This window comes from Sphaeramia orbicularis, chromosome 1, assembly GCF_902148855.1.
Source record: "Sphaeramia orbicularis chromosome 1, fSphaOr1.1, whole genome shotgun sequence".
Lineage (NCBI taxonomy): Eukaryota > Metazoa > Chordata > Actinopteri > Kurtiformes > Apogonidae > Sphaeramia > Sphaeramia orbicularis.
Window position 1 is genome coordinate 43445280 of NC_043957.1, and position 12161 is coordinate 43457440.

The 12161-nt window shown below is 35.9% G+C and overlaps 1 protein-coding gene across 1 annotated transcript in view; it reads left to right on the forward strand.

Moving 5' to 3' along the window:
- Nucleotides 1-12161, forward strand: part of ctnna2 (catenin (cadherin-associated protein), alpha 2) — a 602172-nt gene that overhangs the window by 130393 nt on the left and 459618 nt on the right. Inside the window, 1 exon segment of the mRNA XM_030138923.1 lies at nucleotides 5534-5737. Within this exon segment, the coding sequence (XP_029994783.1) occupies nucleotides 5534-5737 (204 nt within the window).

Consider the following 12161-nt stretch of genomic DNA (forward strand, 5'->3'; position numbering starts at 1 on the left):
GGACTGTTAGATGCGTTAAGAGACAGACAGACCAGTGATCCTTCAAGCAGGTTCTGTTCACAATTTTGAATGAAAACTTTCTTTGGCAGATTACCGTCAGTGTTTTAATCTGTTAAAATGACGGACGGCCGTCAGAATTTTCCGTCATCTTTAAAAAAAAATCTGTCAGTGATGGAATATTTTCAGTTAACGCGAACTCTGATAGCGTACATGGGTAAGATCGAGCGAAAGTCAACATGAAAAAGTACATTTGCACACATCATTTATCAAGTGGGCTCATTTTATAGGTAAAGATCTGTATGCTATGGAACTGTTATCCTTTTTTTTTGTTTTTTGTTTTTTTTTAATAAATGTGTTTATTGGGTTTTTTCTTTTTTAACCCTCTGGTATCCGGGTGCGCCTTTTAGGCACACTTTGCATTTCGTTTTAAAAAACTCCATATTATTTTTCACAATTTAAATAAGGTTAGAATTCAAAAGTTGTTCACTTTTGCATGATCTTTAAAATTCTGGCCACCAACTAAAATTTGCACATTGTAAACAGAAGAAAATTACAAGACTAGCATCTGTCTCCCAAGTGTGCCTAAAATGCACTATTTCTTCCATTTGATATGTATGATTAAGGCTGACCTTGATTTACAAAAATAAAATCAAATTAGAGCAGAAAAATAAATCAATATGTAATATTTAATAGTTTGATTTATAGGTGTGCATTTTTTCACGCTTGATGACAGATGCTAGTATTTTTGTACATTTGACCTAGCGCCAAAAATAATAATGCAAATTAACCAGTGTTGGAGTTAATCACTGACATATGCTAGGCTGCAAAAATCAAATAATATGTGATCCACTTTTTATGTAGTATATTGAAAAAAAATATTTTTTTTGTTTTTGCATCCAAAAAAATGATTTGTTTACATTACAAACACGGCATTTAAAGGGTTAAAAAATGTGACAATTATTGAGTATTTGGTATTTTTATTTACGGCTCAAGTTGATGAAATAGAAAAAAGTGTAAAAGAATTAAAAACAAACTGTATGAAAAAATGTTTTGACATTATTCCACAAGTGTGCGAAAAAGGCACACTTGGTGCTTAGTAAGGGCTTTGCTGGACGGGATACCGGAGGGTTAAACACACACAAAACAAAATAATAGAACAAAATACAGATGAAAATAAATAAAGTTATATATATTCTCACACACGAGTGTACACGCACATACACATATGCACATACACATACCTTCTAGGCTACATGTACGTAAGAATGAAATGTGTACAAGTGAGTGGAGAGTGTGTGCATGAGAGTGAATGTACCGTGGGAAAGAAGGCAGCATAGTGCAAACGGATAGCGGGCTGTTTAATCCTGCTCTGATTGGCTGAGAATCTTGAAGGCCATGTTTACTGATAACCAACATTTACTGGCATCATAGTGGCAAACAGTGACAGACATCTATTTGGAGCGAGCGGGTTCGAGTCAGGACTGACATGTGGGGGATTAGAATTCAAATCCTGTGTAAATCCCTGCATTTTTTATTATTTTAGTTTGCATACTTGGACTAATTAATTATTTACAGTGTTTAGCATTCTTTTCAGCTTTCAGTTGCAGTGTGGTCAGGTTTTACGCAACCAAATGACTTCTTTAGGTTGAGGGAAAAATGTGTTAAATATTTACTTTTCAACTCGCATATTTTAAGATGTAAAGAATCCATCTGTCACGTTATTTGACCCGATAGGCACAGAGCGTCCCTGTTGCCATGGTAATTAACTCTGACTCTGTGTGTGTGCTCTGTTCTGCTGCTCTGCTCTTCTTCATCTGTATTATGATCTTTTAATGTCATCTTTTCACTCTGTCAAGTCATGAATTCTGAAGTCATTCTTTGTGAGAAAATGGATGTTTGGCGTGAGATACAGACCTACAGTAACTGTGGATCGTGTATCTCATGGGGTTTGGTTGATATTTCTGTTGCTGTAATGGCTCTTGCCCTTTCAGAATCATCTGGTTCTGTTGTTTATTTTGTGTGCAGCCATAATTCGCACATATGTATATTACAAAATGTAGATCAGGGGCCACATACAGCCCAATATGATCTCAAGTGGGCTGGACCGGTAAAATAATAATGGTGAAAAATGTAGAATTACATTACAAAAGTGTTCACATCTACAACGTCTCCTTAAAAATCTGAATAACATGAACAACCTGAAATATCTTAAGTCTTTATAGGGCACTCAAAACTTTATTACTTTTGTGAAAATGTTGTTTATGTTTGTTTTATGTTTATGTTTTCATTTTTTATTATGTAGAAAATCAAGGTCAGTGAAGTCAACATATTTGGTTTCTTACCTGTAAGTGGCCAATAATTAAATAAAAATCCAAGCAAATATAAAGAATACAAGGAAAAAAAAAACATGTAATGTGAAAGGAACATGAATTTTAGGACATTGGAGCATCACTTTTAGAACATTACATCATAAGTGCTGATCCAGACCCCTGTCTACATCCACATTCTCCCTTTGAACATCATTCCTTACATTAGTACCATTACTTCATGGTACGTAACAAAGCAGGTCCACTCACTGCTCATGCAGAGGTGGACCTTACAGACCCTGTAGACCACATTGGACCTGAGATGGTTGACTCACTGTAACTGTAGCTATCACTGTCTTGTAATGTATATGGAAATTATCAAAAATAGTCACTCGCCCAATAAAGGGTTAAGGAATAATAATAATAATAATAATAATAATAGTAGTAGTAGTAGTAATAATAATAATAATAATAATAATAATAATAATAACAACATACCTTCCTTCTGTGGGTCTTTCCTCCTGGACCAAGTAAAAAGACTAAAAGTAAACACAGATGAACGTGGTGGTGTTTGATGCTATTATGGATAAGTGAAGCCATGTTTGGATCATCAGCATCACATGGTAGATTTTCTACAACATAAAACTCATATCCTCTTAGACCACATAACAATATGCTGACAGGTAATTATGAAAGTGTTGCCCATTGATGATTAAAAAAAAAAAAAAAAAAAAAAAAACTTGCCCGATAAAGGTTTAAGAAAAATAAGTGCAATTTTAACAATATTATGCCTCAGTTTATCATTTACACATGTAACACAACTTACATTACAATTACAAATACACAAAACATTTAGTAACAGGCAGAACATTGATTTAATTGCAAATTTCTCTTAAGACATGTCAGGTTGTCAATATTTGTTCAGGTTATACACATTTTTTCTATAAGGATAGTTTGTAAATATAAACATTTTCATGTAATTTTACCTTTTTTTTTGCAATAAAACAGAATTTGCAGTTTTCATTATTTATAGGCTATTTTGATAGTATTTTACTGGCCTGACCCACTTGAGACTGAATTGGCCTGTGTGTGTCTGTATGTGGAACAGTGTATGAGGCAAACATGGAGGAACAAGGTGTGTTCAAAAAAACAAAACAAAAGGTAATACAACAATATATTGATAATTAGTACGTCTTTGAGCAAGCTGTGCACCTTTTTTTTTTTTTTTGCCATGCTTTCCAAAAATTAACTGTGTAAATCACAGGTGCCTAGTACATTGATGTGGAACCTAAATTAAAACCATTTTGACACCAGTAATTGTTAATATCTTCAGTGTTAACTTTCTTTCTTTCAAAGGTCTTTCTATTAATAACAGAACATCAATAAAACATTTACTATACAGGAAGATAATTTTTGATTTTCTGTGCAACATCCACTCATGACATGACACAACACATAACCCCACCCAAACATGGACGAACGCAACCAACCGCTGAAAAAAATTATGAAAAGATGGAATGAAAAAGTGTAACTTTAAAAAATACGTCCCACGGGGTCAGATTGGATCCTTTGGTGGGTTGGTTTTGGCCCACGGGCTACATGTTTGACACCTGTGAAGTAAATTGTGCATTTCATTTTCATCATCATGCACTGCAACGTTAACCGCATGTTCCAAGTTCATCCCAAAATTAATTCACATTGTTATCAACATTATTAAGTGAGACTCTGCTTGGCACATGCACTCAAGTGAGGAACTCAACACATCTCGGCTGAAATTGCTAAATCTATTGGCCTGTGTCTGTGATTCCTTTTTGTTCTTTTGCACTAGCATTTTAATTCATCAGATACAAAGATTATAGGAATGTAGATTTTAAGATAATATTAAAGGACAGATATTTTACTTTTTTAAATGGAATTTCCCTGTAGTCTACATAAACTGTAAATGCTATGTTTGGGTCGGAATTCTTCATTAATTCAATTCCGCAGGTCCATCTTCAACCCTATTTCTGAGTAATGACACCAGAAAGGTCGTTTGGAGAAGTGGCCCTTTAAATGCAAATGACCCACTTCATGCCCCGCCCCCTCCAGGTTGTTGACAATGCTTTCTGTCCTGTTCAGCCACTTGCGTTCGTTAATACAACCAACAACTGAACATTTTAGGTAATCGGTTCAAAGTCTGGACCTATTTTCAGTTTTTACTACAACCGCTGCTGCTGAAATGTTCGTCGGAAGTTTTGACCTTATATGTGCAAATGTCATGCTAGCTAGTAATAAAACGTAACAAATTAAGCAGGAATTGAATCGATTTTTGCTGGAATGAATATAACGATAACTTTGCAGCACCCGGAGGGTTCAAATTCAAACTTTTTAAACTGTTAGGATCCACAAATACACAAATAAATGTACCAAAGACTAATAAAAGTGGGTTTAGCAAAATATGACCCTGTTTAAAAAAATCAATAACATTCTTGTACAACAGTTTCCCAAGTACAGTCCCTCAGCGACAACTATGAGAATATACATAGCAGCAGTGTGAAAATACATGGACGTACAGAATGCAAGAGTGAAAATGAATTGATGTGACATGAAAATGAATGTGAGTGGGTTTTATCTGGTAAGGTCCCCTCATTTTTAGTCAGATTTTGATGTACTCTTGATGTCAGTGTAACTCTATGCAGATGATAGTCATGAAAATAGTATTCAGTTGTGTGTATTTACCTAAAAAAAAAAAAAAATGGTTTGGCTTTAACTTAATTTTCTCACATTATCTCAAACCCTTTGAGGTGAAAAAAATGTGGCTTGCAACTTCACACACTCTTTACAGCTCTTTTGTACAGATAGTTTTAAGATGTTTCAGTTCTTACTCTGTCTGAAACCATGTGTTTTGTTTTATTTCTGCTTAACACAGTTTTCTTCAATTGTGTATCATGATTGTTTTGTTTTCTGTGCACTTCATATCTGCATTTGAAAGGAAACAACACACATTTTTCATGTAAACAGACACAAATAGTCTAGTATTCATTCTACTCTCCCACATTACTGCTTATATTTAGTTACTAAATGCGATTCAATTGTTCATTATATCCCTACAACAGTGACACGACTGTGCTGTTTTTATCATTTCAAAACATTTTTTATGGGTCTGTTTCGTCCTCCACAGGTCATTCTTCAGTCCAATTGATCCTGTACTCTTGTCCTGACCTTTTACTTCTCTTTTGGCCTTACAGAACAAGATCATCTTGGACCCTCTGACATTCAGTGAGGCACGTTTCCGCCCCTCTCTGGAGGAGCGCTTGGAGAGCATTATCAGCGGTGCAGCTTTAATGGCTGACTCTTCATGCACACGTGACGACCGACGTGAACGCATCGTGGCCGAGTGCAACGCCGTTCGACAGGCCCTCCAAGACTTGTTGAGCGAGTACATGAACAATGTGAGTTACTCCTCTGATAATTCTATTCTCACTGCTGCTCAGTACACACTCAACTGTGCATGTACTGTCTTGGATACAGATAGAGCAATCGCACACACTGACAAACATGATCCTGATCAGCTTCCCCTTTTATTCCCCTGGTTACTTCTGTGTTTTACTCTATTTTTCTACGTTTCTTTGTTGACATGCAGGTCATTTAATATTTCCTCTTCCAAGACTCCTGATCAAATCTCAAGCAACACCCTTCTTATTAAACTAGACATAAGACCGAATGGAGCAAAATGACTTTTGATTGGCTTATAGGAATCCATTTTTGGACAGCGCCAACACTAGCGCAATATATTTTAAGACTTGATGGCATTTCCCTTACCTCAAATCACTTTAAAAAAAAAAAAAAAAAAAAAAGTGTGGTTCAGGTATTTTTTCTTTTAAGAAAAATACAACAGTCCCAAAAGTGGGAAAAAGACGAGAAGGTGAACAGACACTTTGGTAACAAGTGGTGTCAGGCATAACACACGTATTATAGCTTATTTTGGCATCAATCCAGCTGATATCATCATGTCTATCCATGTGCTGATGTCAGCATATCAATTGCTTCTATATATGAGCCAAGTTTGAAGTAAATTGAAACAAAATTGACGTTTTTATAGACATGAAATTTCGCCCAAAAAATATTTTAAAAATTCATAAAAATTTTGAACTTTGACCTGCTTTTATCAAAATGTAATGGCATCTATTCTGCATCACTGGCAATGTATAAACCCAGTTTGGTATGAATTCAACCAATAGTTTTACTGCTAGAGTGTTAACAATCAAACAAACAAACAAACCAAACACCATACCCCTGGGTTTAGCAAAATATGACCCCTTTAAAAGACAAGTGGTCATCAGTTAGGAACCCTAGAGATTTAAAGGAAGAAACCTATTGGTTGACCAGTTTTTGTTGCCATAACTTCTGATTGAGCTGTTCTTATTGTATTTGAGGTAGCGCTGACAATTAAATTTGCCAAATCTAATGATTTGTTTGTTACTTAGGTTATATGATCGCTTGTTTCGTTCTGTTTTTTTTTCTGTGTGTATCGGCAGGACATAACTAAAAACAGAAAATTCCCCACATATATGTAATCTCACGCCTCAGAAGAAGTGATTAAAAAGGTCTAACATCTAGCTCTTTCATAGATCTGCTCCTCTAATTAATGGGTTTGTGAAATGTATGAAATCAGGTGCAGTAGATTTTGTCTAATCCTGTGGAGTCTCCACTGTGTTCCCTCCGAGTTCTGCTTTGCTTTAATTTTATACTTCCACTCTTCCAAAGTAAAGCAGATGGAGTAATGTTTCTTATGTGAATGACTGGCTAAAATAAAAACCAGATTTTCAATGTCTTGACAAAAGCAACTTGAACTAAATTGCTCCCTTCACTACGTGTTTGTGATGTCACTTTATATTGGATGTTGCCGAATGAAACCTCGAGACAACAGGAGTATTTTCTTCCTCGAAAAACTGGTGTTGACTTTTCCATGTCCCTGTGGAACCATCATGCACGGCTGTGATTGGCACAGATGTTTTAAGGTTAGAGAGACTCAGACAATGATTAATCATTTCTACTCTACCTCAGCTCGTCGTTTTGTCCATAGCAGCTGTCATGAACAGAAATAGTGGGTGTATTTGGACACACTGTCATTGACCTTGCACATGTTCTCTGTCCTGGTCAGTGTGATCCCGCAAAGATTATTTTTAATCGACAGACACACACAACTCAAACCTACAGAACAGAAAAATACCCATTAGCGCAGAAACTCTGCCATGTATTTACACAAATATAACTTCTGTCGTGTAATGGGCTTAATGAGATTTAATAGGAATAGCATATGTAGCCGGTCTGTCCTGACACTCACACATTTTGCCACAAATCTGTGTTGTGTGTAAAGTCGAAGAAGACAAGGACGACAACTGCCTTGCCAAATGTGGAGGGTTTATTCTTTTCGTATTTTCAGGCTGTGCCACAACAAAATAAAATCCTTGCAGTAGCCTCAAATGATCAGGCTTGTACAGTCACATCTCTGTCCAAAGGTTATTATCGTTAAGGAAAACTAATGAAATTTCAAAAACTAGAATCGAAAAAACATTTTCATTAACTGAATTACACACACACATATTGTTTATGTTAAAAAAAAGGTGTCTAAAAATATTTCTGTATTGAGTAAAGCAAAATATGTGTTGGATTATAAAGCAATGGGAATTTTATATTGTTCACTTATTCTGCCATATTTGAGTTACTGTGTTGAAGTATGGGCCAACACATATATGAGGAACACAAAGCCATTGTTTCTATTACAGAAAAGAGCAATAAGAATCATGTATAATGTTAATTTCAGGGAACATACAAATGAGTTGTTTATTAAATCAGGATTATTTAAGTTTAAAGAATTGGCTGAATTAAGGACATTGCTGATAGTGTTTAGAGCGAGAAACGGACTTTTGCCTGCAAATTTGCAGAGATTATTTGTTTTAGTATCACAGGATGAAGAACATAGAAGGAGGTTTAATTTTAAACAGCAAAGGGTACGGACTAATGTGAAGAAAATGTGTATTTCTGTTGTGGGTGTCAGTTAGAACAAAATGAAAACTAATAAAAACTGGAAACGCTGTTCTAAAAACTAATTAAAACTAACTGAATTAGAGGAAAAAAAAGTCAAAACTAAACAAAACTTAACTATAATGAAAAATCCAAAACTATTATAACCTTGCTTTGTCCTTGGCAGGGCCTCTAGTCGACTGAAGAGAACAGCCCAATTACACTGGCAGCTTCCAAAGACCAATAGGTCATGCATACTCTGACATAAAAACAAAATGCATGTATAAAAATGCATACAGAAATATACATATATATAGAAAACAACACAAGCCCAGATTCAGATGCAGATAGAAAACAGCTGGAGCTGCTGTGTGAATTCCAGAACTGGTTTACTTCATTCTTACACAAACAAAGGAAAAAAAAAAAAAAAAAAAAAAAAAAAAAAAGTGAATAAAGCGAAGCGTAAAGTTGTGTTAAAATCACTGTACTAAAATTAGTTAATGCCTGGATTAAAGACAATGACCTCACCAGTCACTATGTAGGTGCTTGGCAGGGTTTCTCTCATTAAAAATAAAAAATAACAGTAACACAAGGGTAAACTACAAAAGATAAGTTATAATACTGATTATTAAGTTCTTACCATGAGGGAAGGTTCACAAGAAAATTATAAAGTTATAAAGCCACTGACAAGATTGATGAACAGCCCATGTGGCAACCTTCAAGTTGCCCTAAACAGAGCCATACTTCACTGTTTTGCTATGGGGCATTTATTGTACTAGGCCAGCCTTAAATTCCCAGATAACCCCTGATGGGTCTCGACTGCCGGTGAGTTATTACTTTGCTCAGATGACTGCAATGCTCTCATGTCTTCGAAGGTAGGGCTCCACATTGGTCGGGCAGACTGAGGTAGTGCAGCTGCAGACATTTGATAAAAAAGGGTGTAGTGTATTGATTTATTTCTTATTCTGTTCTTCTTATCATGTATTATTATACTAATAAAACAAAAACAAACCTTAGCTGTTCTGCACCTAAATGTACTGAGTTTGTCCTTAACCCATAAAGACCCAGTGCTACTTTTGTGTCAGTTCCCTAATGTTTTTTTTTTTTTTTTTCTCTATTTTTAACATTTCCTAAGTGATTTATAACCATTTATTATGAAATTATCCTCCGTATTATTTTGCATCTTTCCAGTGACAATAAAGTGCTTTCCAATATTTAATATACTGATCATACAGATGTTCATAAAAACTCAGATTAGAGTTAGGGCTATTGTATCAACTGGAGAAAAAGTGCCTTTCTCAGTAAAATATATCATTAACTGAATATAAACCAAGTGTCTCCATCCACTGTCATTGATCCAACTCCATAGGCTTTACTGGTGAATCAATGTTGTAGAAGATGACTGTGTTTCCATGTTCACTACAGAGCCTCTGAACGTCCAAATGGGTCATATCTGATGACCATGAAAAGATGACAAGCTGTATTTTACACCAATTATTTACATGCATTAATAGGATTAGTGGATCAACAGGTATTTAACTTTCTATATCTGTAAATGATTTTGGTCGCCAGTGGATGTTCGGCTTTTTATGGATTAAATAAATGAATGAAATGAAGCAGCTCAACCATAAAACAAATGCTCTTTATATGAGGATATGAAAAATTTGTGATTAAATATACTTAACCCTAAATTAAAACGGATAGATAAATAAATAAATGTTAAAAACAAAACACAAAGTGAATCCCCTTTTGCAGGTTGATTACACATGTATTAGGTGTCAATTGAAGCCACTGAGCAATTGGCAAGCCAGCTGTATATTGATCCCTATGATATCAGTTCTCCTGCTGGCAAAAGGTCTTGTGCAATACTCTGTAATCTTCAGCCTAATAATATGTATTTGTTGTGGCATCTGCTTTCATAAAGTAGTTTAGAAACAATGGGGGGCTATTAGATAAGGTTCCTTATTAGGTTACAGCTCCCCTCCGTCATAATAGAATATTAACTGTGCAACAGCCAGTGTTACACTTAGTGTGTGCATGCATGTGTGTGTCTGTTGGGGAGTGACCTTCATTTGAGGATTTGTATATTAGGTTTCTGCTTTAATACTTTATTGTTATGAGGGGTTTTCCATCTTTGTACAAGTGTTTTTTCATTTTGCAAACTGATCATTTTAAATTATGATTAGATTTACTCTTTATTATCAGTATGACGACATGGAAAAACAATTTAAAAGCTTTAGGTCAAATCTGTTGCAGTTTGTAATTGCAGAAACAAAACAAAACAAAAAAAATCATCTATCAGTATGGTGTTGAATCCACAGAGATTTAATCCTTTTTGTAACTCTTGTACCAACTTAAATCATGCATTTTTTATGAACACAAGATGCCCTTTCCCATTCTTATAGCACAGCAGCTTTTTTTGCTTAAGTAATTCTGCCTTGGTTCATTAGGCCCATGAGTTGTGTTTTAGAGGCTACAGCTGGGAGATGGTTGACAGCCCCTGGCTGTCCTAGCAAAGAACAGAGTAAATCACAGAGACACAAAGAACAAAATGCTTCCACTTCTCAGCTCAGCATCTCCAACAAGGGTAAATCAACAACCAAGATTGAATATGCAAGGAACTGTTCCCAAGCCTGCTCATAAAGCACATTATTTCATAAATGATGTAGAAGCTTAAATAGCTGTAAATCTGTTAACAAATGAAAACTTTTTTAGGCCTAATGCCTGTTTTTAGTTTTGGATTTTTGGTTTTGTGTGTTCACAGACAGGATTGTCTCTGTCTGTATTGTGTTGAAAGTTTACTGAAGTAATGTAAACATCCACTTGCCTTTGTTTTTCCTCCTCCTTCGTCTTTCAGTCAAACCCCTCTCCTCTCTTCCAACACACAAATTTTTATAGGAAGCTTGAACCACAGCACAAGGTTAATCAATGTGGTAGCTGGCAATAAATTAGGTTCAAGTGACAGGAGAATGTCCATACCTGTCTCAGCTGCTGGTGATCTGTGATTGGTGACAGCAGGCCCGGCTCCCCGGTTGGTGCTGAATCATCAGGAGCAGCTGATTTAGTTACGGCAGCTCCGACAGGGCCAATCTATCAATTGATCTGGGGAGTAATGCATTACCAGCTTGGGTCAAGGGAGCCTGGGCAGAATATAGCCATAGCCAGAAGCCAGAGCAGGTGAAAGAGGGCAACTCGGCAAGACCGTGAGAGGCAGAGCGAAGGATTTAGAGTGTGATAGCAGGCGCACTAATCTCACTGTTAGCTGAATGTGGCACATAAAACGAAACAGGGTTGTGAGGTAGGATGATCATTAGGGAGAGACTGATGGCTGTCTTGCTCACACAGCTCCTCGGGGAGTTGCCACGGAGAATGCTCAATCAACAACTGGCTGACTGATTACATACAGGGGTGGGAGTTTCCATGGATAAGATCATATCTGCTCACTTTTTGATTTACCATTGTCTTAAAAGTGAAAAGGAGATGGAAATTACAGATTAACTCATGACGCGATAATATCATGATATTTTACCTCCGATAACAATGTATCATAACAAGCAATTCTGCAGATAAACCACAAAGGACTTGTGTGAGCAACCAGAGAAAACGCGTATTAACATTGATGTGACCATATGTTACGTTAATTTATTCATAAAAGTGGCAATTATGGTAAACACATACGTGCGCATGATAAATGCATAGAAATTATGTATATCTGCAAATGTTAAATGGTATTCCTCCATGTCCCTTAACAGATTTCCTCCTGTGTAGGTTGAGGCTGTTGTTTTCATATTTTCACCATTTTTTCAGTCAAATCAGCGTGATGATAAGTGAGGTAGTGGTCTGTGTTGG